This window comes from Diabrotica undecimpunctata, chromosome 9 (genome assembly GCF_040954645.1).
Source record: "Diabrotica undecimpunctata isolate CICGRU chromosome 9, icDiaUnde3, whole genome shotgun sequence".
In the NCBI taxonomy this organism is placed as follows: Eukaryota; Metazoa; Arthropoda; class Insecta; order Coleoptera; family Chrysomelidae; genus Diabrotica; species Diabrotica undecimpunctata.
In genome coordinates this window covers 134,626,058-134,653,816 of record NC_092811.1, presented here as the reverse complement: position 1 = coordinate 134,653,816, position 27,759 = coordinate 134,626,058, and the positions used below count along the sequence as shown (strand labels likewise).

Here is a 27,759-nt window from a genome sequence, read left to right as displayed (position 1 = left end):
TCTCATTGATTTTAAAACTCCATAGAACACTTTCTGATCCTCTTCACTGTTTGTTTCTATATTTCCCCATTCAATTCTGTCAATTTGTCCTTTTTTGCATTTGTAACAAATTCTTTTACTAATCTTCTATATTTTTACATTCTTCGTAACTTTATGGTGTTTTATTTTGTAAGTATATTTTGCAAGCAATTTTCTTTGTTTTAATTTGTTATTTTACTTCTTCATTCCGCCATGCAGTATGTTTTCTTTTATTACTCTTCCCACTTGTTCCACATATTTCTGTCGCTGCATTTATTATAACTTCTTTGAAGTAATTCCATAGTTGTTCTACGTTTTGACTCTATCTCTTCTTCACTATTTCGCCAATTTATAACGAGATTCGCAGCTCTTACTGTAGTACAGATTTGGCCTTTATGTATATATATATATTCGGTTTTTTATAACGTCTTACGACGTTGTCCGACTCCCAAACGCCACTGTATTCTGTCTTGAGTTAGGTCTTCGTCCAGATTTCGAGCGCTAATCGCTTTCCTAACTCCCAGGTTCCAGTTCTGTGGTGGTCTTCCTCGTTTCCTCTTCTCTGGGGATTGCCACATCATCGTTTTTTTAGGCAATCTTTCGTCCCCCATTCGGCTCACATGCCCATACCATATGAGCTGTTTTCTCTCAATATCCTCACCTATAGTGCCCTCTATACCCATTTGTTGTTTTATCACTTCATTCCGTATTCTGTCGGCTCTTGATATTCTCATCGATCTTCTGATGGCATCCATTTCCGTGGCTTCGACCTTTTTCTTATGTATGTATGTAAATTTATTCTAATTATTTTATCAGCAATACTCTTGTTCATCGAACGACGACTAAATGGGCTTCAGAAACCAGATCTTTTTGCACAATTCTCTCATTTCTATCAGAACGAAAATAACAATTATTTTGTAGCGTACTTTTACAATTATAATTTTATTATAATCTTAATATTGTTCTGAAGCTATTTTCTTGTGGCATGTTAAAGTAATTACTATTTAAATGGGAATAAGCCACAATTAAAGGTTAAAGTACATTTATTGCCGTTTCAATTTCCACTTCGGAAATCGTTCTCAAAATACAAACATGAGTAAATTTACTAAATGTAATTTAATAAATAATTTACTCATGTTTGTACTTTGAGAACGATTTCCGAAGTGGAAATTGAAACGGCAATAAGCGTACTTTAACCTTTAATTGTGGCTTATTCCTATTTAAATTGTAATTACTTTATTATTTTCGTCTGGAATTCTTGATATGCTTGGCAATTTTGTAGATCTTAGTTTCGCCCCTTTTGGTATCAAGTTTGAGTATGGTATAGATCTGTATATTCTTCTTTTACACACTCGTGATGTCCTTTTGTGTTTGTCTCAGTCTGGCAGTCGCTATCTGATAGTTTAAGTCCACACGGACAATCAAAGGCGTATTTTGAACTTAAAATTGCAGATTATAGCTTTTCTTTTCACCGAAAACGATGCCCAGGTTCAAATAAAACAATAATTACTTTAAAACATATTTAATTATCTCATTATACACTTACAATTATAAATATTTAGATAATATCAAAATAAAAAGTACATACTGTAATAATAAACAAGGAATTTAATATTAATGAAGGTGTAGATAACATTTAAAATAATAATACAGCATTGTATAAATATTATAATGTAGAGCTTATCTTTTACTAGCCCAAAACGGGTCTAAAGTACTTAAAGGATCAATATTTGGTTCTGGAACAACGATAGTTGGTTCCGGTGGTTCTTCCTTAATCTTGGGTTGGATCTCGTTTAGTTTCTTTCTGGTTTTATCTACAAAAAAATAATCCTAAATATTACAGATTATAAAAAAACATAAAGACAAACAAGAACAACAATTGTGGCAATTACGACAAGTCATGACAATGAAATATGAGGAACGTAAAACATATTTGCAAAATCTTGCAACAATATTATTTGAGCTAAATAATCTTTCATTCTTTACATAATTTTAATGTTACCTATTACATTAACACACTGAAAATATTATTGTATATTTAATTATAATTTTTTTATAAATTGTTTATTTATTTATTAATCACTAATGATATTAATCACTATGATACAGGCAAAATACCCCAAGATTGGCTGGAGTCAATATTCATCCCACTACCAAAAAGCCAAACCCACAACACTGCAATGAGTTTCGTCTGATAAGCCTTATGAGTCATGCAGTAAAAGTCCTACTAAAAATCGTACATAATCGTATCTATAGAAAGTGCGAAACAATCATCGGAGACGATCAGTTTGGATTCAGAGCCGGCATGGGAACGAGAGAAGCCCTGTTCAGTTTACTAGTTCTCGCCCAAAAATGCTACGACCAACAGAAATATATATTTATATGCTTTATAGACTTCGAAAAAGCATTTGATGGAGTAAGACACGACCTACTATTAGAACGTTTGCAAGAAGTCGGTTTAGATGGAAAAGACATCAAATTCTTAAAAAACTTGTACTGGAACCAAAAAGCCAGAGTTAGGATCGAAGGTTCCACATCCGCAGAAGTAGAAATTAGGAGGGGAGTTAGACAGGGATGTGTTCTGTCGCCTCTGCTGTTTAATCTTTACTCCGAGTTTCTATTTAAAGAAGCATTGGAGGATTCCAAGGATGGAGTCAATGTGAATGGCGTAAATATCAACAGTATCAGATACGCCGATGATACAGTGTTAATTGCGGATTCCGACTTAGGTCTACAACGACTCATCGACAAGACCAACTCGACCTGTGAGCAATTTGGTATGAAAATAAACATTAAAAAAACCAAAGTGATGTCAATCCGAAAAAACCAAAACGTACCTCAACCTTGCACAATAAGGTCAATAGATTTAAGTACCTGGGATGTTGGATCGATAGCAGCCTAAATCCTGATCTAGAAATAAGATCGAGAATAGAACAGGCCAAAAAACCTTTCGAAAAAATAAAAAAACTACTTTGTGATTCTCGAATAAAACTCGAAATTCGACTACGTTTATCAAAATGCTACGTCTGGTCGACTCTTCTATATGCAGTTGAAACGTGGACCCTTAAAACATCAACCGTAAATAAATTTGAGGAGGCCTTTGAAATGTGGATCTACCGGAGAATACTCAAAATTTCATGGACATCGCATACCTCAAACGAAGAAGTGCTGCATAGAATAGGCAAGGAAAGAGAACTTTTTAACACAGTAAAAGTTAGAAAAACATCATACCTAGGCCACATACTGAGAAATAATAAGTACCAATATGCCCAACTTATAGTGAAAGGAAAAATCGAGGGAAAGAGAGGCCTAGGAAGGAAAAAACTATCGTGGCTCAGAAACATCCGACAATGGACAGGGCTAAATTTTGAACAGCTAATAAGAACAGCTGAAGATAGAGAAGAGTTTAAAATTGTAGTAGCCAACCTCCATTGAGGAGAGGGCACTTTAAGAAGAAGAATGATATTAAAAGAATTTATTAAGCTACTTAAAATGTAGCTGTAATTCTGTACCAAAATTTTAAAGAAAACCCAACATTTTACATTATATTTATTTAATACTGTCAAATTTTATAAAATAAACCGTGATCGGAGCCACTTTCTGTGACTTGCTGTTGCATGGAGTAATAAATTTCCGACTTATTTAGTATGCTTTAAAATGATGACGCACGGGTAAAGAACCATAGACTCAACTGTAAGTCTTCGTGAGCGAAAGAAATAGTAGCCTGTATATAACAGAGACTTACCTTCACAAACGATATGCCTAATGTACGCCAAAAAACTTTCATAACCGAACTTCAAATGCTCTCGATCTCTGAGAATGTTCTTCCTGCAATTGGACAGCTTGATACTTAAAGCCGTAAGATCTGGTATCGAGTTAGCGTTGTTGGCAGCATCGAACATAGCAGCTGTCAGCAAACAGAGCAGGCCACTTCTTCCTATGCCAGAGGAACAGTGGACCACCACCGGGTGAGTGTTAGTCTTCTGCTGTTGGTAGAGATTGATGGATTCCAAGGTGTAACTGACGAATGGATCGGGATTTGTCGGAAACAAGCTGAAACATATGCATCCCATATAAGCAAAAATCACATGTACGTCAAATAGGAGATCTTTTCTCTAAGACTTTGTACTAGAAGGTAGAGAAAAGTTTTCAGTAAGAAAAACAGACGTATTTTTTATTCAGCTGCTCAAGAAGATGTGCTTCAATAACTATTATACTAATAAATAAAATAAATCATAAAAAAGTAGAAAAAAAAACAAACTATTTTCTACAATTTAAGGCCAGGTTCCTCAGAAACAATTTTTAAAAAATCGAAATTATTTTTTTAATAATTGAAGACCTTAGAGCAACAACGGTACATGCCACAAAAGTAAGTTTTTGAGAAAATCAAGTATAAAGGTTTTAGTCAAATCCTGAAATACCAAATATAGATTAGAAATTTCGTAAATGGTGTTATTTGAAACCTGTATATCAACTATCCTTGAAACGCTAAGCTAATTTTAAAAAAAGTAGTTTTTGTAGAAAAAAAAAACAATAAAGATTCAAAAAAATGTGGCTTGCACCTTTATTACAAAAAAAAAAAATTAATACAACAAGTTATATACAGTACTAAACATTAAAAAACACAATACATAAAATCACTTTAATTTTCATCCTCCAGATCGCTAAAGTCATCCAAATGTTCTGTCTCATTATCTATATTATCATTATCTGTTCCCATATTTTCAACAACACCAATCTCTCTGTAGTAATTCTGGTAAATAGGTGGTATGTAGCGAAGAAGCATCGAAATATTAGATATTTTTTTGGGTTTAATGGAATGGGTGCGTCATATTTAATTTTTAAATCTCTTAAATTCAGGTTTACTGCAGTTCTAACACCTCTCCTGCCAATATTGACAGATTTAAATAATTCGTTCCAAATATGTTTATAAAACATAACATTTGGAGTCTCGTGAGTAAATTTAAATGTGCAGATTTTACTGAAATTAAGCTTTTCTTTATTTTCTGTTTGCGTTTTTTTGGTAATATTTTGGATCTGTAAATCCTTAAAAGACAAAATATCTTGTTGCTGTAAAACAATGACATTATAAGGATTTTTCCTTTTTGATTTTAAGACTGCTTGATACCAATCATCAGGGGTATACACCTGATTTAAATAACGGCGTTTATGTTTTTCAATAATTGCTAAGTCACGATCAGAAGGAAGATGTGTGTGCCCCACTACTAGAAATCTATGTTCTATTGTATCAAAGACACTTTCTTTAACTAGTTGTTGCCACAGACATACAATGGTCCAATTTTTGTTTTGTCCAGCGCAATTATCGCTATATACAACAAGCTTCCTATGTTCAGTAGGATTTTCTTTAAAATGCTTATATAATATACTAGCAATCTCGTCACTTCTACGTTTTGCTAAGTGTTCGGGCCACATATACATATATCCCATATCTTCAACGCAGTCATGTATTCCTAAGTTATAGGTCCAAATTTTTCGTAAATAAAAAGCAGGACCAACTGTCAATGAAGGTACAGGTAGCGCTTGCTGTAAATCAAAACTGATAACAAGTGTGTCTTTTGTTCTCTTAGCATTTTCTATTTCACCTTTCAGGCTTTTTTGCAAAGCTTCGGCCCTTCGATGGTGTAGCTCAAGTTGAGTCTTTAACCTGCCTGCTGATGCTTCTGTACTGCCAACATTTCTAATTTGAATATTTAGAGAGTCGCATGTTTTGCAGGTGTCCGTTAAAACATTTCTGTAGTAACTTTCTTTTACTGGATTGGCATTTCTATTTCTACACCATTCCAGGTAATAATCGTGATAAAGAGCAGAAATCGATAAATCATGATCTATGTACACTTTGTTTGGATTTTTTTGCCTACTATAATGACTAATGTATTTTGGGATGGACTTAATATGTGTTTTTACGTTTTCACGATCACAGTCATTAATTTTATTTGCTTTGTTCTGGTGTTTGTCACGTTTATCTGCTTTTGGGGTACTAGCACCTTCCTTCATTTGTTCGCATAAAAGTTGAATTCTTTTTTTTGATTTTTGCAATCCATGAACTGCAAGAAACTCTTGTTTGCATATTTTTACATCTATACCCTTGATCTTTACAAAGTATTGTATTGAAACATTTCGCGAAGATACATGTTTTTTGGTTTTTTTGAGGTAGGTTCTTTTTTTTGGAACAGATTTGATTTGGGAAAAAAGATAAATATTTTGTTTATCATCAGTCACCCAAGTTCCAAAACAGATTAAAAATCTGTACTTCATTTCCTTGCAAAGTATCTCGACATTTCTTGCTACACTTACATGGAGGTCGGATTTCCCTGTCAGGTACTTGTTTTTGCCGTTTGCTTACATAGCTATGGCCCAAATTTCGGTTGGTTTTTCTCTTATGTCTAGTCTGTCTCTTTAGGTTTGCCTGGCGCCATCTTGAAGAAAGGGCTTTCTCCAGCGTGGAAAGAGAACCTCATCTGTTAAGCAGATCGTTTTTTGTTTCGGTAGCAGCAGAAAATTCATTTGCTTGCAAACAAAAATATTGTTATATTTCTGGGACTATCATAAAAGTTTTGTAATAATTTTTAAGGCACTAAGAGGATAAGCCACAACTCGACGTTAAATCGATATTATAACATACAAAGCAAGAATGATTTATTTTTTTTTATCAATATTATGAAAGCAGTAGTAGGTAGCTATGGTAATTTAGCATTAAGAAATGATATTTACATTGTTTATTACAAATAAAAAAAAAAGAAAATTTAAGCCACAATAATTTCATTAAGAAGGGGACAAGTCACAAATTTTAATTACTCACCTGTGTTTCACTACCTGTAGAGTGTTTACTATCACTATTACTTTCAATATAGTCTTTGTCTTTAACACTATCATCAGAATCAAAATACAAATCAGAATCACTTTCAGAATCGTCATAATAAAACGAATTTTGTGGAGCTGTTCGACTACTTGAAGCGGCCATTATAAAAATATGGTGGCTAGTACCGTTGTTCCACTTAAAATAGTTGATTTTAGTATAAAAATAACAAGGATATTTATAACTCGTGGAGTCATCTATGAAGCAAAAGCTGTAGTTTTTATTTTGTAGGTAGATAGGAACCTAACCATTTGAAAAATATATATAACTCATTTTTAGTACGATTGTGGCTTGTACCGTTGTTGCTTTAAGGTCTTCAATTACTAGAAAAGTGCAAAAAAGGGTCGAAAAATTCAAAGGCCGGCATTTTGTTTTTTTTTTTTTTTTCGGTGAAAATGATTCATTGTAGTTCCGACCATAGCCAGTTCGATACAGAATATAAACCCATTTTGTTTCTTGTTTTCGCATCATTCGTTTCCAAGAAATGATGACACTCACCAACAAATTGTAGGAGTTTTAGCAGCCATTTTCAGAGCTTCCATTGTGAAAAAAAATTCAAGTAGATTAATGTATGAACTTTCACCTGTAAAAAGTTTGATTTTAAAATATCTCTTGTACTATAAATAAAATTATTTTAAGAAAACACGTTTTTTGGAGAAACCTGGCCTTAAAAATAAGTTTGACTGGTCGATCCGGACCTGTAAAGTATGGCGCATGACGTTTACAGACGTTTATCATATAGGAAAAGGTTTACAGTCTCAAAGATGGACTAATTATCTTCTTACCCTCAATTTTTTTTAAGTAAATACTGTATAAGTAAAAAATTAAACAGTTTTTAAAACAATTATTACTAAAGCTTACCTGCCGGGCCAAGATGTAAATTGTAAGTGCAATATCACACGGGATTCGCGCTTTTCAGGTAGATTTATCGCTATCACCCTTTCAGTCCAATGAGACTTAACTATAACGTTTTGCAACGTTATAACCATGTTGAGTATGCTAAGACTACTGCCTTTTTCTTTGGGCCAGTAAATATCTTCACCGATCTAAAAAGAGACAATGAAATTCCAAAATCTTTGCTACAATATAAAAATAAAAATGATGAAAGGCCAAATAGAACTGCGATTATTTATATTACCACTATTCTGGTAAGAAACAACGTTGTATAAATATATAATGCATGTCTAAAGTTCATCCCACCACTCAACTATTTTCTGAATCATAAAATGGACGCAATCATTTAAAATGGTAGACGGACAGTACCAACGATGTAGTATACTAAGGATGGAACATGTTGATGTTTGACATGAGGTTCTGAGAAGGATGAATAAAGAAATAGAAGTTTTAAATATAATTTAAACAAGAAAATTGGAATATCTCGGACATATTACACGTGGAGAGAAATACACCTTACTCCAACTGATTATGCAGAGAAAGATCCAGGGAAAGAGAAGCATAGGGAAATGTAGAATGTCATGGCTGCGCAACCTGAAAGAGTGGTACGGATGTAGATCAAATGAACTTTTCAGAGCAGCCGTCTCAAAAGTCCGAATAGTTATGATGATTGCCGACCTCCACCGCGAAGATGGCACTTGAAGAAGAAGTAGAGTTTATCCCAATAAATCTCAATTATTATTTAAATTTCTATCAATCGAGTTATTAATTTATGTTTTCTAGTTCAGAAAATAGTTGGAGCGGATTTTAGACGCTACTGAAAAGATAACCACTATAAAATTAAAAATATTCTGTATAATTTTTATTACCTCATTGTCGTTTTGCAAACAGAGGATCAATTCAACCTGTTGTTCTCTAATCATCGTCCACATATCACCAACGGTCGAAGACAACGGCACTTGTGTGACAATATATGATGGAGCGTATGGCGAAATATCCTAAAATAAAAAAATATGATTTTCTCCAAAAAAACTCATATGAAACATTTAATTTTGTACATAGCCAATGTAAAAGTAAGACGATACAAAGCAAAATACGCCTCCAAACTGTTTTCTTTCTACTCAATATAAAAAGCTCAACATAAAGATCTTATACTAAACGTTTTCGATGGATCCTTTTCGAGGCATTACCAAGCTCGTAGCAATAGAATTCAAGTCCGCCGTCCATTTAAAACAATTTTAATAGGGAATCATTTATTTTCCAAATTTTAGTTTCAAAAGTTATATTTTGTATAGCAGGGTTTTGGTACTAGCAATTTCACTTTTTGATCAGCAATGACAGAACAATTAACAACATTAATAACACTATAAAACACAATAACGGGGAGAATGGAGAACGGGCGAACTAATTCTACTATTCAAAAAAGGAGATAAAAAACAGCCAGAAAACTACAGAGGTATAAACTTGTTAAATACTACACTAAAACTTACAACTAAAATTTTACAAGTGCTAATAAATCAGAGGATAAGTTTAGCAGATGAACAACAGGGTTTTCGTGGTGGAAGATCGTGTACAGATGCAATATTCGTTATAAAGCAAATTACTGAGAAATCACTAGACTATAATAGACCAGCATTTCTGTGTCTGATTGACCTAAAGAAAGCGTTTGACAGAGTAAGACACAAAGATGTAATCCATCTTCTGTATAATAGAGAAGTTTCCCTAAATATTATAAAAACTACCGAAAACATCTATCAAAACAACAAAATAGAAGTCAGAATAGATGGACAACTTACAGAACCTATAGAAATAGGCAACGGAATAAGACAAGGGGATTCATTGAGCCCCATGTTCTTCAATTTGGTCATGGATGAAATCATAAAAAGCGTTAACAAAGGAAGAGGATACATAATGGGAAACTAAGAAATAAAAATACTCTGTTACGCAGACGACGCAATATTAATAGCCCAAGATTAAGATAGTCTGCAAAGACTGGTCCACATATTTAACATAAGAGAAAAAGAATTTAATATAACAATCTCATCTCAGAAAACTAAAACAATAGTAGTCAGCAAAGAACCAACCAGAGACATTAAATGGTTAAATAGAAATTGATGGCATTAGTATTGAACAAGTAATGGAAATAAAATACCTGGAAATTACACTGTCTAGCTATGGAGATTTGACAAAGAAGTGAGAGATCAAGTACAAAAAGCAAATTTACTGGCAGGATGCCTTAACAACACTATATGGCGAAACAGACACATTAAAACTGAGATGAAGTCAATAATTTATAAAACTAATGTAAGACCAATAATGACATATGCCTCAGAAACAAGACCCGACACAGCTACAACGCAAAGGCTACTGGAAACGGCAAAAATGGGAGTACTGAGAAGAATTACAGGAAATACGCTGAGAGATCGAAAGAGAAGTGAAGACATTAGAAGAAAATGTAACGTACAGTGCATAAATGAATGGAAAAAAATATAAAAAAAGAATGGAATAACCACATCAGCAGAATGGAAGAGACCCGTGTCGTCAAAATGGCAAGATGCCCGCGCAAAAGATGAAGTGACAACCTTCCATAGAGGTATTAATCCGCCAATGAACTGCTTATAAAGGGGAAGAAGAAGAAGAATATCACTTTTTGGAATCATAGCTTTCTTATCGCAAGATACGCACGGAATGCATTGATTGGTGCGGGGGATAGCGAGATATGATAAAATAAAAGCGACTGAAAAGTATGGAAACGGCTGTAATTAAAGATCGCGCGACCACACACTACCTGAAGTAGTAAACGCAGATATGTGTTTCTTAAGGGGTTACATTGGTCTTGTATTTTCCAAAAATTTTTTTATTCCAGTTCACCAAATTTGAAGGCGTTTTTCTCGAAACTTTGTTTTTTCTGTGCGATAGGCACGATTTCTCGAGAAAGAATCGACCGATTTTGCTGAAACATTGCACAGTTCATCTTTATAGTATTGTTTCCTGATTGAACGAAGCGGTTGAAAAAAAATGAAGGTTAAAGTTTTTAAATAAGTTTGAACGAATTTTCGTCTCATATTTTTTAGTATTATTCCGATTCTCATCGTTTTTAAAACATTTTTTTCATATAAAACAAGAACGAGTTGACCGATTACAAATCCCTTCGCCCAATCACGAATTAATACTACAAAGATGAAGTATATAAAGTTACAGCAAAATCGGTCGATTCGTTCTCGAGAAAAACGCACGGAAAAACAAAGTTTCGATTAAAACGCGTTTGAAGGTTTTAAACTGAGACTGTTATAACTGTTTATAACTCCGGTAATATTGCTCTAATTTACTTCAAATTTGGTATGAATCCTCTTGAAGTACTATACTTTTATATCGAACAAAATATAAATTAAAATATAATAAATTACATGAAAAATCATCGCTCCGTGCTTAACGATAAGTATCTTATGCTTCCCCTTCTCTTTTACTGCCGGAGTTCCACATCCCGTTTTTTTAATACAGTAGACTCCCTCTATAACGAGAACTGAAATGGCAGACTAATTACCTCGTTATAAGCGGATCTCGTTATATCCAACAACAATAATATTGTGCATACATATGAATATGTAGTTTTCTAAAACATTAACTTTCTATAGTGAAGCCATTCGGAGCAATATAAGATGCTAATAAATATTGTTCAATATTTATGCTTTAAATTGTCCAGTATTCTATCTATCATATTTTCTAAAGATGTGAAACAGTTTTATGCTTCTTCATTTGCGTTTTGTCCTTGGATAAAGTTTCTGACAACCTTTAAAACACTTTTCACATCTTGTCTATTAGGACCCATATTATTAGGTGTGAATGGTCAACCCAATACAATGACAGTGAATCATAAATTTTACATTTTCGACTAAGAATCATAAATTGTAAGAAGTTTATTGCGGGCGGCCCGCAGTTAAAAAGGGTATTTATTTATAGCTACGGCCGGGCCAAAACGTAAAAAACACGTTTTGCAATCTTATTTTCTCTCGTTATAAGCAATTTTACCTCGCTATAAAGGGTTATAGTTCAATAGAAATTTCACGGGACATCTAATGTACCTCGTTATAAGCGAAACCTCGTAATAACCGTGTTCGTTATAAAGGGAGTATACTGTAGTTATTTTGACACAACTTGAAAATTTCACTAAACTACGTCGTACGGCAACTAAATAACCCGACTGATCCTTCTAAATATTTGATTGATCACCAATTACATTACAAGATTTATCTGTGCTATATCAGTTATTTAATTGCCCCACCCCGTACATCAATTTTAAGATTGTTAACGAACTACTTTCCGAATACACCTCGTATACATATAAAAAATAATATTTGCCAACTTACCTTAATGTAGGAAGCGTTTATATAGTCATCTTTACTATCGCACAATTCCACCCTAGAAAAGTCGTAAGGCAAGATATCCGGGAACCGATTTTTCATCGGATAACATCTCGCGACGGAAATAATCTTCTTCTGTGGCTCGCAATCTTGCTGGTCTTGGATCTCCTTCCATTTAATATCCAAAGTTGTCGGGCCGCTAAGAGTTTTGTGAGTTAAGGTTTCCACGAATTTCTCGTACCGTTCCAGTTCTTGGCCGAAAAGTTTCTTCACATCGTCGTTGTTAAGCGGTTTGCTGGGCAGAATTTTGACGTAGAGGCGTTTTATTTCCGGACCCGTCTGTTGTTTCGGTGTGGTGACTGGTGTTAGATCTTGGTTTTTGGTTTCAGAAGAAACAGCCGGTGGCTTCGTTTCTTTTTCTTGTGGTTTTATCGTAATGTTTTGTTGGGGCACGAGAGGAGCTTGGCTGATGCTGAAGTCCAAGCCGCTTAGCAGATCCACGTTCGAGGAGGATTTTGAGGCAGCGGGAATATTACTTGTAGTAGCTTGTAACGGAGAAGGTGCTGCAGGAGGTGCTTGATTTGCGCTGTAGTTACTCGGTTGACTGGAATTATAATTGCTACCGTAGTAGGTATCGTATCCGTAATTTGGTAACGAACTATTATTTACAGCTTGCTGGGATGGTACTGCTGCGTTAGCGGATGCATAGTACTGATGCTGGTTTCCTGCTCCAGCGCCGGTTTGGTTAAAGTTGTAATTTTGAGAAACGTTTTGCGAGGTCACTGGTGTCACTTGGTTCATCTGCAACAAAAATTAACGACTCACAACTATTTAACTCTTATACGGGCAAGGTGGGTCCAACGGGCCCTATTTGTATTTATACCTAAAGACTAAATCTTTGAACTTTGATCAGATAAAAGGCATATATCGAGCACAGTTTAATTTAATCTTGCCCAAGTACTTTCGATCCCTAGATCATCTTCAGGGGCATTTCGTCAATTGTGGCCTATCCGGCAAGAACAAGATGTCATGTCATATTCTTGCCGGATAGGCCACAATTGACGAAATGCCCCTGAAGATGATCTAGGGATCGAAAGTACTTGGGCAAGATTAAATTAAACTGTGCTCGATATATGCCTTTTATCTGATCAAAGTTCATTTATTCGAGCATTCAACCTTATATTTACTAAATCTTTGTTACAGAAGTTAATCTGGCAGCCAGGTAATGTTTTTGTGGATTATCTAAACGACTTTTATGATTTCGGAAATCCAATAATAAACACCTCTTTGATGTGAACACCAAAGAGATGCTTACAATAGGTGTTATATCTATTCTAAATGAATTTTTTTAAAACTGATCATTGTTGGAATGCAATAATATTGTTAGGTAGGTACCTATACATATTTTGAAATAAATAATGCATCTGCTATACGTCGTTTGATATCGATGTTAGTGTCGACAACTAAGCTCCTAAAATTATATTAAATTACAGTGAAAGTAGATAGTGCCAATACAATGTCCCGAAAACCATTATCAGCTGCAGGACTGCAATATATTGCTAATAATTTATGGGATTACAACGATGAAGAATCTCCTGAAGTAGGTGGCATTGAAAGTGACTCTGAAATTGAAGATCATGAACATTCTTCATGACAATGAAGAAAAATGTGTAGCTACAAGTTCCCAGATTTCAGAGTGTGTAATTTTTAAAACTAAGGATGGAATTAAGTGAAAGAGTTAACTAAAACCGACAGGACGTATGCGATCCTGCGACATAATAAAAAGCAAAAAGGGCACAAAGTAATGTTAGCCCCTGGTCAAAGTGTAGATGATCCTGTTCATTCCTTTTGTTTGTTTGTGGACGAAAAAATTGTGAACGAAATAGTAAAGTGTACAAATAAAGAAGCCGAAAAAGTCCTGGGGATAGAGAACTGGAAATATTGCGACTCTACAGAGCTATATGCCTTTATTGGACTACTACTAACTGCAGGGCACATAAGTGTCAACATCCATAATATAGATAATATACTTTGGAGTAAGTTTTATGAACCTACTATATTTAAAGCTACCATGGGGTTAAAACGATTCAAAAATTTTCTAAGATTTGTTCGATTTGACGATAAGGACACGAGGTCTAAACGAAGAAGGAACGACAGATTAGCAGCAATACGCGATGTGTGGAATAAAATCAACCAAAACTTCCAGAAATACTATTTATCAGGAAAAAACATTACGGTAAATGAGCAACTTGTTCCGTATCGAGGTAGGTGTCCTTTCAAGTAGTATATGCCTTCAAAGCCAGATAAGTATGGCATGAAAATATGGTGGGCCTGTGATTCGGAAACATATTACCCTTTAGGTGGAATACCATATACAGGAAAAAACGGAAATACAGTAGCCAAAGGTCTTGCATCTCAAGTTGTAAAGCAATTCGTTGAGTCTTATTATAATTCCAAGAGGAATGTGACTTGCGATAACTATTTCACTGATCTTGCTTTTGCACAGGAATTACTGGCAAATTCACTAACTCTTGTGGGCACAGTGAAAAAAAAAAAATAAGAGATTTGTTCCTCGGGAATTTCTACCAAACAAGAACCGTTTAGAGAAATCTTCAATTTTCGGATTCACTCCAAAAGCATCTCTTGTTTCTTACGTTCCGAAAAAACATAGAAGTCTCCTAGTCCTGTCTATCATGCATCACAATGCTTACTGTGCAGATGATGTTGACAAAAAACCAGATATGATACTCTATTATAATAGTACAAAATGTGGTGTCGATACGCTAGACCAAACGGTTCATAAATATATGTGCAAAAGACGAACTAACCGTTGGCCTTTTGCATTTTTTATGAATATTTTAGACGTAGCTGGGGTAGCCTCATTTATTACTTGGACAAATTTACATCCAAAATGAAACGAAAACAAAAACTGAAAAGCGAAGATTGTTTCTTACAACGACAGCAGATTAACTAGTGTTGCCTCAAATTTTGAGAAGAAAATCAAGGGGACTACAATGGGAAACAAAACAGTGTATTAAAAATGCTTACAGGAAGCTGAATCACACAATAAAAAGCAAAAACTAGAAAACTCCAAAGTTTTAACAAGGAAAAGGTGTCACTTGTTCCCAACAAAAAAGGAAGGAAACAAAAACAAATTTGTAAAACATGCCGTAGAAATGTGTGTAATGATCACTGTATAATTAAAAAAGTTTGTAAGTACAGTAAAACCTCGATATAACGGACTAGTTGGGGGGACGGGGTGTCCGTTAAAGCCGAAAGTCCGTTCTATAAAATTATGTTTAAAATAAATCGAAAAAACTTTTTTTTTACTTATTTAGTATTTATTTATTTGTACGTATTTAGATGTAAATAAAAAATTGAAAATACAAACAAAATTCTATTTAATTGAATTCGGACATTCGTCGTGAAGTGACGTTGCTGTTGATATCGACGCGCTTGCTGTCGGTTCTCCAGTTTTGAAAAGGAAATCAGGTTTCGTTTGCACTTTCGATGTTTGTTGTTTTTTTTTTATCAACTCTCTAAAATTACGAAAATGCGTAGAACACAGTTGAAGTTCTTTATCTGATGAATAATCAATAACTGTTATTAGATCGTCGAGATGCGATCTTACCTGTGATAACTTCATTTTTAGTAGTCTTGTTTTGTCACCTTCTTCGGTATCATCACTTCTATCCTCATTTTTTAGGTTCATAACTTCATCTGCTATTTCACTTTCAGTCATGGTGTTATACCTTCCTCAGCTATATGTTCTCCGGCATTATTATGTATTGTCCTACAGAAATCAGTAACTTCTAACCCTTCTAAATCTGTGTATGCATCTAGGCCATCAAACAAATCCTTCCAACCATGTTTCATTGTTTGCTCTTTCACCTCCTCCCATGCTGCAGCAAAATTAAAAACTGTTGACTTCAAATTGTAATTTGCAAGATAATATCGCAAAAACTTTCTGCGATATATTCGTTTGGTTGCCAAAATTATTCCCTGATCCATTTGTTGAATAAGCAATGTTGTATGTTTTGACAAATACATACAGCTAAAGTTGCTAGGTTTACGAGATTTGCCAACCATTACAGGAGTCAATATATGCGATCCATCGGCGTTAGCACAAAGCCGAGATCCTCTTCTTGCTGATTTTTCTTCCAGAATTAGATTTTTCATATTTGGAGGCTTGTGTGCTTTCAGGCAAAGCACGCCATAACAAACCAGTTTCGTCAGTACATATTGTAACTCTGAGATTCTAATAGCATTTCGTTACTTATAATGTTTTATTAATTTTTAATTAAAAGGTTCTATTTCTTCTTTTGGGGCAGTTGAAGCTTTGTCGTAAATTCTTTTATTCATGATTCCGTGCTTTTTGCGAAAGCGCTAGAGCCATCCATCACTTGCTCTGAATGGTATGTCCATATGATTTGCTAATTTAATTGCATCAGATTTCAATTCGACTACCCGGACTGGGACCCCTCTAGAAAGTTGTTGGCTGTACCATTTTCAGATTGCTTCTTCCAGTGAAATTTTACGAGCCAATTTCATTAGTTTTCTGAGATTGCTGTTCTCTCCTACATCACACATGAATGCAAATTTATTTATTTTGTTTTTGTCTTTTTTTTATGTCCGAAACAGTTTGCTTTTTTATGCCATATTGATCACATATATGAGACACAGACGTTTCAGACTCCAACTTTTGTATAATATTTAGTTTTTGATTGATTTTTAGATTGATTCTTTTCCGTTTGTCCCTATTTAAAGGGTGGGATTGCGAAAATTTTAACTTACTTATTGGCGTACACTAAATGTGTTAGTTTAGCAATACCCATATAATCATAAAAAAATACGTGTTATTATTTCAGGGAATCCCCTAATGATATGTGATAATCTCACTTTCTGTTTCTTGCCTACAAATGTACAAATTTATATCTCATGTGTGTATTTTTTATGTTTCTCTAACAAATTTATTTTCCAGCAAAAAAATATATACATATTACTATTAGAAATGACTCTTATGCTAGATTTTGCTGAAATTCTTTGTAAAATACAGTGGTATGGGACGGGTTAAGCATGTGTATAATATTAACAGTACGTTTTTATTTTGTTTTATATTTGACCGGATTTTTTGTCCGTTATATCCGAAGTCCGTTAAATAGGTGTCCGTTATATCGAGGTTTTACTGTATTGCAATAAAGAAAAATAAATGACTAATCTATGGTTTTTTATTTTTATTGTTTTTTTAACCTAATACTTAATAATAATTTAATTTGCCATATCAATTTGGGAATTATTCCATATCAATATCCATATCAATTATTCTAGTTGGGAATAAACAAATCTTATGGCTTAGTCCCAACTCAAATAGTAAATTGATATGACAAAATATTAATTTGTAAAAGTAAAATAATAATATTCTTCTGACTTATGCGTTTTATTCATTTTGTAAAGATTGTTTTTGTCGGTACTTTATACATGAGCTGCTAATTACCATAATACCAGTTTAATAAAAAATCAAAAAAGAATATTAGAAATATATGGGGCCCAACGGACCCGAGTTGGCCGGTTACGTAAGTAAAATGTGTTGCCCGGATAAGGGTTAAAATAGCATTTCCTGTTCCGCGATCAAACTATAACCATTGGTTGTATAGACAGTCCCAGATGACCCAAATTCCTTTTAAATTCGTTACACGTGATTCAATTTTGGCACGGGATAATATAGGGAAATACGAAATAAGTAAATATTAAAAGAGGTTAAAATTATCAATTCATTTGTTGTTAAAAATATGGTTAAAAATAATGAAAATGATTCTAAAATTATTAGGCAATTCCTAAACAGTTGATTGTAGTGTGACGGCGTAGAAATGTAAATGGTGAAATAATGCACAGCAATTTATTTATCATCATAAATAAATTGACAGAAGTTAGGAGTATCTATACACCCAAGTGAAGTGTTTTTTTATAATGTTATTGCATAATCTTATGAAAAAAAAAAGAATCAATAAATTAACAAACACATTATAGACAAGCGTCCTATTTATACATCACTGAACATTTAACTTTTTTTTCAGCCTTTAAAATTTGTTTAAATTTTAAGAAAAATTATAATTTGTGTTATTATATTTTCAATTTTCTTTCATTAAAAAAATTATAAACATCGGACAAATTTGCTGATTTCGTTTAAATTTAACATATGTAATAATAAGAGTTTCATATCGGCTATTTTTTATCGTTTTCTGGATTGTTCTTGTAGAATAATGGTTATTACATAATATATTCAAGAATAAATTTCGGAAATATAAATTATTGTTAAATCATCAATCGTATATTACTGATAATTATGTAACTTAATCTTGAAATTTGAAAAAAAAAATCATTTGAACGTTAATCGGTTAAGATAATACATATCTGTTGAATAGTTTTAATTTTAAAGAGTATCCCGTAATTTTTGAATTGATTTATACGTGGTAGCACTTTTGGCAAACATTAACACGCTGTTCTTACGTCGATAAGTATCAGAATTATTTATTTTTCATTGGTAACACTTTATGTTTGAATAAATCAAAATAAGCCAATTTTAAAATGTGAAATACCTGATCTCAAAGTCACTCTAGCTTCAATTTCATTTAAACATCCGGTTCGAAGGACCAAAACAATGTCATAACTTACTAAAATCGTCCTGTGATATAGATTGAACTGTATGAATAAAAAATCAACTGGTTTTAAACTAAAAAATCAAAAAACCAAATGTTTATTGTGCTCTGGTTAAAATCGAACCTATAATTATTGTTCAGTGCGTGGGAAAAGGCGAAAAATTTACACTTTTAAATGCTTTCATTAAATTAAATGCTCAAATCAACTTAAAAGCGTTAGGAAATTTGAGACTTACCTGCGAATATGTTTGTCCAGTTGCGTACGAGAGATTAGTACCACCTTGGACGTCAGGATTGTAAGTACTGGTCGAGTAATAATTAGCATTGGCGGGATAGTACTGCGCTTGGCTCATCTGAGTAACCGGGTACTGTTGTTGTTGGTGAATTTTTGAAGTATCCTGTGCCACAGTACCGCTGGTACTTGTATTGTAGTAGTAATTGTAGTTGTTCATCGCAGTATTCGCATTTGCAGAGCTGGCGCTCGACTGCTGTTGAGGCTTTGAAGCGTTCGGTACCGCACCACTACTTGTATTCGTGTCATAGTAGTAATCGTAAGTGTTCAAGGTACTAGGATTTGAGGAATTGGTGCTAGACATGTTAGAAAGCGGCGATGAGTAAATAGTGCTATTATAATTGATGTTGTTCGGTACAGATGAAGCGTACTCCACCGAGTGGTACTTCAATTGGCCGGTAATATGTTGAGTGCTTGCATTCGATACATTCTGGCTTGGTGAGTACCCATGGGGGTAGTATGTATTAATATTGGCATCAGCTGGTGTAGTTGCTATGTCGGGAACCTGCTGGTACTGATATCGGCTAGGATATCCCACTCTGTCAACATTCGAAACGTTAGATTCTGAGTATGGCACATATCCTTGAGTGGAGGAGCTCTGCACTGAACGATAAGCGTTAGTAGTAGCCGTGAAAGCTTTTGTAGGATCGTATGGTGAGTTAATATCTGGAGTTTCCTTTCCGTAAGATTGATTGCCTGGTTGGTAAGCACTTTGGGGGTAAGCCGGTGGAATGTAGTTGCTGTAACCGTACTGACTAGGCACTGACACCTTAGAATTTGGCATCAAAGCGTTCATTTTTTTAATAATCTCTTCTTCGATGTTCTGTGACACCGGAACGGAAGGTTGTTGGTAATTATAGGTTACGTAACCTTGCGATTCGCTCGGAATATTCTTCGGTACATCCGTTATTTCTGATCCAACTGGAGTTGGTCTAATACCGGGAGGCAGATCTATAGCAGCTGAGTAATTTAAAGTGGGCTGTTGCGGTTGGATATTCGGCTCTGAATAAGCGGCATTCTTCTTTCTCGAGTCCAAATAATCTTTCAGTTTAGGAGCAGCAGGTGACGTATGACTCTCCCACTGAGGCACTTGCGCAGTCGACATCACCTGATCCCGCTCCTCTTGCTGAACTTTGCAGGTACTCCTTATTCTTTGCAGCAACTTTGATACGTTCGTTTCAAGTTTAGAGTAAAACTCGATCCCTTTGTTAGCTTTTGCCAATAAGTCCTCGTACGAGTCGTACGATGCGATCAGTGACGTTATGGTTGTGGTTCTCTTTTGGAGTATATCTTGGATGTATTTTCTTGAATTCACAGCGTAGGCGTAGGAGTCGACCAAGGCGCTCTTAATGTTTTCTTGTGCCGATGTATTTTGTTCAATCAACGAAATCTGTAACAAAAGTTAAAGCATAGAAATCGCGAAGTAAAAAATCGTACAGCAAGACAATCGTTCGATAATAATACCGTGCGACGATTATTTACTTACCAGATGTTGATGCTTTTGTAGTTCTTGCTGGAACAGCTGTTCTAGCGACTGATTTGGTTGTTTCGTCACTAGGGAACTCGTAATGTCGTCTTGATGAATCGATTCTCGAAGTTGCGCCCACAACATGGCTCTTTGGGTTCTCATTTCTTCTACTTTTGCAACTAGCGCTTCCAGATCTTTCAAAGATTTTTCGTCAATGTTTGCTACAATAAAAATGGCTAAGTGACATTGATGCTAACTTTTTAAATATATTAATATTTCTACATCCTATGGGTAGAAGGGAATTAAATTATATACCGAGTATAAAATCTATCAAATAACATTAAACATTTGAAATCTTAAATAGGAACCACCAACTTCTATTTTAGATTTAGATTTCTCATGATTTATGCCAAAAAAATGTCTTGAATAAAAGTTCCTTATTTTTTTATGACGAATCCAAATCTACAATAAAATATTAGGGTTCTTACTTAAGATTTCAAGTTTCCCTTGCCTCACACCTAAGAGATGAGGCGGAGGAGTTGTTTTTATTGTTATTTGATAGATTTTTTAAAAATATTGAACACATATTTTCCAGTTTTTTGATCCAATGTATAATAATGTTTCATATTCATCTGCAAACTGCAAACAATTTCTAATGTAGAGACAAAAATCTAGATGATAGTAAGTAAGAATGAAGTAAGGTTTGATAAATGCTCGAAATCAAAAGATAACATTAAATATTTCTGTAAAATACTTACGATTTGGAAACTCGACAAAGGGAAGCTGGTGTTGCAGCTGCTTTAGTGGTTGTTGGAGTATTTTCAGATTAGCCACATGAGCCATCATTGCTCTGTGTAAAGTTTGGTTTGAGTCATTCGCTTTAGTATGAGCCTCCCTGTATTTTGCCGCTTCCCTCGTTAAATCTGTCGCTAAAATACTAGGCGGTCTTTTACCAATTGTTTCTTGGTACTTTTGTTCATTTTGTTCTTCAGCCTAAAGAATGACAATTATTGAAAAATAAGTAAGGACACAGAGGATTCCAAAAAAATCTTACCTTTAATAAAGAATCAATCTCATTCAAACTTGCTTCGACATCTTGGTATATATTAGATAGCCTTCCCATAGAACTTATAAGATCTTGAATGGCATTGGGTTTAGCAGATAGAGCTGCTGCTCTGTCAATTAACTCCTGTGGTATCCCAGTAGCCTGGTGCATCTGAAAAAAAAATAATACCATTCTAAGCTGCTCTGTTACCATAAAATAATTAATAAAGATAACTCACCTTGGTCAATAAATCTAGCTGCATTGAGGACATAAATTCAGCTAATGTTTGATCTTTGTTTTCAATCAGTTCCCCAATCTGTCTTAATCTTTGAGCTTTCTTCTCACTGTACAAGGAAGCAGCTTCATGTGCCTCCATCGGGACCAACCGGGAGAAAATATCTGGGCCTGAAACCTTTATTAAAATAAGTAAATAAACATTAAATACAAATTTTTTAGAAGTATATTTTGACTTGATAAGTCTATCAAGTAAGTAAATAAGTCTGAACTTACTTCTATATCATTTATACTAAATGGTATTCCTTTGACTAATGAAGCACCCTTGACTTCTGGTAATTGGTCTTTATCAGGCACTGACTCGTGGTAGATGAATTCATTTTCATTTTTAGCTGCTTTTCTTTTACCTTCGACTACATCAGTAGTGAATGCTAATCCCTCATTTATTTCTTGCTACAAAAATGATAGATGATGCATTCTTTTGTTGCCATTACAGAAGAAAAATAAAATAAACCCACCCAAAGTTTAAATAGACCCCTCCACGGTTTATAGTTACTAAAATTGGGACAAATTACAATTCTACTAACCTGGTGGTGTTGATTTTTTAATGTAGAAGCAATTTTCTTTGCCTCATCCAGCTGTTCACAGGCAGCTTGATAGAATGCAACCCTTTCTCCCATTTTCTGCTGTTCCTCAGCTTGTTGCCCTTGAAATAGGAATGACACACATCTGTAGTAGGATAACTTGAATTGTAGATATTTCATCCATTCCTTGTAGGTTTTATCCCTAAAGTAGGCCTCACTTACTGATTCCAAGACACGTAGGGACTGTCTGTAGTAGTTGTAGACTTGGATAGCGACTTTTGCTGGAAAAGTGAAAAGCTGTATACATTTATCAAACTTTTAGACTATATTTAGATAATAGATAAGTCTAAATGTGTGCAAATCTAATAACAATCATAATAAAGAATATATTTAGGTGTTTATAGATCATTGTTAAGTGTAAAAGTGGCATTATATCTGTGCAAATTTTTTCAGAATTCCTACATCCAAAGATGAGCTGTACATAGCTTAGTTGCTATTCCATACTATACAGAGTGTTCTATCCCATTTTATCGAATATTTTATCTCTTCCTATCACACATATCTGGTTAAAATTTGACCTGCACATGTATAAATAATGATCAACATATAAATACTAATTTGATCAAAATTATGACCCCTAAAAGTTTCTATTCTGTAAGTTTTCTTACCAATGATGGTGGGTTTCCTGTTGTCAAACATGCTTTTCTCTAATATACACTCCTGAGCCTGAGCTAGACACACTTGCAGGAAAAAATGAACCAGTTCTACCAATGAGATGTTGGATATAAATTGGTGGTACTTTTCTTTTACATTCTGGAATAAAAGATATATTAGCAATTAACAGATAGAAAAATGAATATCATATACTTACCTGAAAAGCCCATGCAGCACATTGAAAATGAGTACAGGACATTTTCATGCCATCTGGGTTGTTTCTAGAGTCACTGGCTCCAAGAAAAGAGTGTAAAGCTCCAATGTTATACATTATAACCATTAATTCATATCTGATATCACTGGATGTTGAACTTACATCAAATTCATTATTTTTCCTAAAGAGAAATGTAAAAAATGATTCAAGACAAAAAAAATAGTACGAAAATAGAACCTTACCATGAAAATAGAACTGCAGCATCCTGATTCTCTTCCATGGGAAACCTAGATTTGAGAAAATGAAGCTGACAGTAATACTTTTTCAACAGTTGTACACCATTTACATCTGTTGATGGTCGAACTGCAGATGATCTTAAGGATTCAAGATTGCTGATTTCAGTAATGTAGGAGTCTGGATCTTCGCCATAAAAAGCAGCAATATACTAAAAAGAATTACAACAAATAAATAAAAATTAAAAACCATATAAAGAATTTTTTGATACACCCTATAGATGTACAGTATCAGGCAGATTTCACATGATACAGAATAAACAATAAATTAAGATTATTTTTGTTTATTCTTCCATTGCACAATAATGTATTAGGTATTAGTCATTGCAGCTGTCCTATTTAATGTTTATATTTATAAGAAAGTAAGACTTACCTGTTTTAATTGAGGACCAAAGTGAACATTTTCTGTACAAGTATTTAACTCGAACGAGAGCATCGGTAATTTTGGAGCCGCCTCCATTTTTTAAGTATTTATTTAATTATGGGAAAGGACTATCCAGTAATGATTTGGCTAAAAACATCTAACAGTGAAATTAGAACTCTATTATCCTGGAAAACAAAGAATACACTGATTATTTGCGTTGTACATACATACTAACAGTGTAACAATCGGCTTAAGTTATTAAAAAATTACTTGATAAATAATAATACACGTAATTTGATTTTGTTTGACAAATACCTAAATGATTTTGATTTTTTGGTGTACTTCACTGTTTTCTGATCGATGTGAAGTTAGACATTTTCTGGATATAGTCTCGTTTTGTGGATGGTTTACCACAATGATTTAAATTCTGTCATATAATATGTCATAACATGACACAATTCCCGAGAAACGAAACAAAAACTGAAACTGGTACAAATATCTCATATTTATCTTGTTTTAAATTGTTCACAAATATAAAACTTATATAGGAGTTGAGTATCTATAATTGGCATATGATAAAATTATCATCCCTAGAGATGTCGAATATAAGCATTGATTTTACCAAATGCCGAATATGTTTGGAAGTTAAAAATCCTATGGAAGCATTTTTCAATATTTATTATGAAGAATTAAGTTTAGCACACATTTTTAATAACATAAGTAAATATGACGTACGTATTCTGTCCACAATTTTCTCTTATTATAATGTGGAAACTCTCCTATTTTGTTTAATAGCTAATAATTGTTGTAGGTGCAAGAACATGACTATCTACCTAAGTACATATGCTTAACTTGTAAAACAAGTATAATTGCTTTTTACAACCTGGTATCAACATTCGAACAAACAGAAAAGTACATAAATAATCTATACCACAATGGTAAGATTTTAGAAGAAAATACAACAATTCAAGATATTAAACAAGAAGAAAATATTGTAGGTGTTGACAAATGGATAGGTGATGATCAGGATGATGAAAGTGGTAGTTGCTATGGTGACGATGATCCTGATGATGGATTTAAAGAAAATTTTGTAATAGAAAAAAGTGAACTAAATGTGCAATATTCTAAAATTAACCCAAAGGAAAGTTTTGAGAGCTTTACAAAAAACAGTGAGTACAAAAATGTCAAAACAGAAAAGTTTTCTTGTGAATGCGGGGATACTTATTTACATAAGGTTGGCTTTAGACACCATATGCAACAAAAACATAACACGACACTGGAAGAGGACGATTTTGAAAAATACTCTGAACCAATTACATTATCCATTCCCACAGGTTATTCAGAGGGTATAGAATATGTTTTTCCAAAGCAGATATTAAAAAGAAACAGTTTAGAATGCAGAATATGCCAAATGAAGTTTGAAAAGAAAGAAGAGGTGAAGGCTCACGAAGCTGTTCATAAAACCCACATATGTGATCAATGCGGTGCAGCATTTCTTAAAAAGACCTATCTACAAGACCATCAAATCACCCATTCAGAAGTAAGACGTTATAGGTGTAAAGAGTGTGGAAAAGCCTTTAAACATCGCCACACGTTGAGTGTACATAAAAAAACTCACGAAGAATCGAAAAGTTATGTTTGTGAAGTTTGCGGTATGGGTTTTAAGGCTAGAGCTACACTTTACACCCACACACTACTCAAGCACAGTGATGAAAAGAATTTTCCTTGTTCTAGTTGTAATTTACGTTTTAATTTAAAATCTTCTAGAGATAAACATTTTCTTAGAAAACATACTTTAAACCGGGAGAAAAGTTTTGTGTGCAGTAAGTGCGGAGCTGCCTATCTAAATAAAACTAGTTTGACCAAACATAATGCCGATAAACATTTAGGTCAGGCCAAATTCTATCCATGCACTATTTGTGAAAATAAGAGTTATGTTATGAAGAAAGGTTTAAAAATTCATATGTTGAAAAAACACTTGCATGAAATAGTTTAAATAGTTTTTCTATGTCAATTGCCAATTATAAGATTCATACTATTTTGAAAAATATATTAATGTTTTTTCTTGTTCTTTTTTTCTATAATTACCCTTAACCTCATCTGAAACCCATTAAGAAATTGTGAATTTATATTTACATTTATTTGATTTATAGTACTTTATTTAATATTCTTAGAACCATCTACTTATTCCTATTGAGGAGTGGACACCCCTTTCAGTTAAGCAGGCAAACCAAAGATAGTATGAAATAGTTTTTTTAGAATTATTTCTCTTATTAAGAAAATTTATGGTTTATGTAATAAAAGTTAAGTTGTCTTTAAATTAAAAAAATAAATTATAGTGGAACAGCTATTGTATAATATATACTAGATTAATGATATTTTAGAAAAGGTACATTTATAAAAAGAACCGACTGAAAAGTCAAGAAGTAAAAGGCCACCGTAAAACGTCAAAGTTGACATAACCATAACCTCATAAAGTGGTGTTAAAAACTTAAAAATGGTGTATAAATAACATAAATCAAACCATAATAGTTCATTTTTATTTAATAAACTTTAATGATTCGAAGGTATGGTTTGCCTTCGTTATGCCACGAGAGGCAGGGTATGTACATATAATATGTAGTTGTTTACACACATCAACTTATAATCAAAACAGGACCCATTAAAGTATACTACTTACTTAATTTAAATAAAATTTTACTAAAAGAGAATGATTGCCTTAATATATGCAACAGAAATAAAACAAAATATACCTTTCATTTCATACAAGAATATGTTTTAAAAATAATTTTTTTTTCCAGTAAAAAAAATAATTGGGAAAAAGAAAGAAGAGAACGTTTTAACAAAGCTTTCGATGAACTTGCCAAAGTTTTACCTGGATACGTTCCTACAGAAAACCTAAGCAGAATCGAAATTCTTACGAAATCTACCTCAACCATTCTCGAGTTGAAAGAAGAGATAAACAAGTTCTCTAAATCTTCCGAAGATAAAGAGTCATGCAAAGGTAAGAATACAGATCTTTAAAATGTCGTTGCTAATTATTTTTCAACGTTTTAGATGATTTAATTAAGAAATTACAAGGCAGAGTGAAAAAACTATTGCAGCGTAATGAGCAACTTGCACAGTTGTTTAAAGATGCCGGAATTAATGTTTCAAAAGTTTTTGGTACAAAAACCTTCAAGCGGCCTTTGCCCTATAGTCAGATACATAAAAGAATACCGGCACAAGAGCAACAGAAAGAAAATGATCCAGAGAAGAGTAAAATGGAGGGTAAGTGGACTTATTATATGGGAGAAATACTTATTTTCTATGAATATATTTTAGTTTTGAACTTAAAATGTAATTTTTTGTTCCTCAGATGCAAGCAGATCCAATTCAGTGTTGCCACCAAAAACGAAAACATCAAATCAAGGACGAAAGTGTTCAAAATCTAGTAATAAAACTACTAAACCACCCAAACCAAAGAAATTTGCAAAAGTAACACAGAATCCAAACCCGCTAGTATTATTTTCTCGTGTACCAACGATTCCAACTATCACTCAACAGTTTTTGTTGCTGCAAAATGCTCCTGTAGTAAATAATACCAGATCTGCTGTTGTCCGTATATCAAGTAAGTACTCATTAATTATTACAGTAATATTTGAGTTCACAATTCTACTTTTTTATTCAATTCCTGATGACTAGACAGTGAATATATTTATATTATGTAAGTTTGTGGTTCAAACTAGTTTCTTGTTAGTTTTTTGGACAGTAAATGAATGGGGGAGAGGCTGGTACAGTGGCCACCTTTCGAGTAAATTCAAGC

At 33.6% G+C, this 27,759-nt stretch overlaps 4 protein-coding genes across 8 annotated transcripts in view; 2 read left to right on the top strand and 2 right to left on the bottom strand.

Annotated features, from left to right (window-relative positions):
• Positions 1–1,524: 1,524 nt before the first annotated feature.
• Positions 1,525–24,365, bottom strand: mop (tyrosine-protein phosphatase non-receptor type protein myopic). 2 transcript variants are annotated; one of them, XM_072545396.1, is made up of 17 exons: positions 24,270–24,365; positions 23,964–24,139; positions 23,540–23,742; positions 23,301–23,478; positions 23,098–23,242; positions 22,433–22,710; positions 22,122–22,298; positions 21,850–22,023; positions 21,621–21,782; positions 21,325–21,559; positions 20,585–20,787; positions 19,043–20,488; positions 12,157–12,951; positions 8,659–8,787; positions 7,757–7,941; positions 3,764–4,071; positions 1,525–1,832 (listed from the first exon to the last, which is right to left on the bottom strand). In XM_072545396.1, the coding sequence occupies exons 2-17, from the start codon at positions 24,048–24,050 to the stop codon at positions 1,699–1,701; spliced, it is 4,839 nt and encodes a 1,612-aa protein (XP_072401497.1). In that variant the 5' UTR covers positions 24,051–24,139; positions 24,270–24,365; the 3' UTR covers positions 1,525–1,698. The 2 variants fall into 2 exon arrangements, with proteins under 2 accessions (XP_072401497.1, XP_072401496.1); XM_072545395.1 differs by lacking the exon at positions 24,270–24,365 and having other exon boundaries at positions 23,964–24,261.
• LOC140450053 (uncharacterized) lies at positions 4,709–6,437 on the bottom strand. The gene has a single exon (XM_072543481.1). It carries the CDS (start codon positions 6,292–6,294, stop codon positions 4,714–4,716), a length of 1,581 nt encoding a protein of 526 aa, XP_072399582.1. The 5' UTR covers positions 6,295–6,437; the 3' UTR covers positions 4,709–4,713.
• A 22-nt stretch (positions 24,366–24,387) lies between the features above and the next one.
• Positions 24,388–26,005, top strand: LOC140451536 (uncharacterized). Its single transcript, XM_072545398.1, has 2 exons — positions 24,388–24,685; positions 24,766–26,005. Exons 1-2 carry the CDS (start codon positions 24,527–24,529, stop codon positions 25,948–25,950), a joined length of 1,344 nt encoding a protein of 447 aa, XP_072401499.1. The 5' UTR covers positions 24,388–24,526; the 3' UTR covers positions 25,951–26,005.
• Positions 26,006–26,402: 397 nt separating this feature from the next.
• LOC140451533 (uncharacterized) overlaps positions 26,403–27,759 on the top strand; it is a 32,248-nt gene continuing 30,891 nt past the window's right edge. For all 4 annotated transcript variants that reach the window (XM_072545394.1, XM_072545392.1, XM_072545393.1 and 1 more), the window contains exons 1-4: positions 26,403–26,556; positions 26,756–26,958; positions 27,012–27,224; positions 27,313–27,564. In XM_072545394.1, coding sequence (XP_072401495.1) covers positions 26,540–26,556; positions 26,756–26,958; positions 27,012–27,224; positions 27,313–27,564 — 685 coding nt within the window. In that variant the 5' untranslated portion in view covers positions 26,403–26,539. The remainder of the gene's footprint in view (positions 26,557–26,755; positions 26,959–27,011; positions 27,225–27,312; positions 27,565–27,759) is intronic.

Coding starts and splice junctions, on each gene's coding strand:
- LOC140450053 (XM_072543481.1), bottom strand. CDS start 6,294: ATGAAGTACAGATTTTTAATCTGTTTTGGAACTTGGGTGACTGATGAT.
- LOC140451536 (XM_072545398.1), top strand. CDS start 24,527: ATGATAAAATTATCATCCCTAGAGATGTCGAATATAAGCATTGATTTT. Junction 24,686..24,765: donor ATAACATAAGTAAATATGAC/GTACGTATTCTG, acceptor TAATTGTTGTAG/GTGCAAGAACATGACTATCT.
- mop (XM_072545396.1), bottom strand. CDS start 24,050: ATGGAGGCGGCTCCAAAATTACCGATGCTCTCGTTCGAGTTAAATACT. Junction 22,024..22,121: donor TTAGTATAAATGATATAGAA/GTAAGTTCAGAC, acceptor ATTTTAATAAAG/GTTTCAGGCCCAGATATTTT. Junction 21,560..21,620: donor AGATTGATTCTTTATTAAAG/GTAAGATTTTTT, acceptor GTCATTCTTTAG/GCTGAAGAACAAAATGAACA.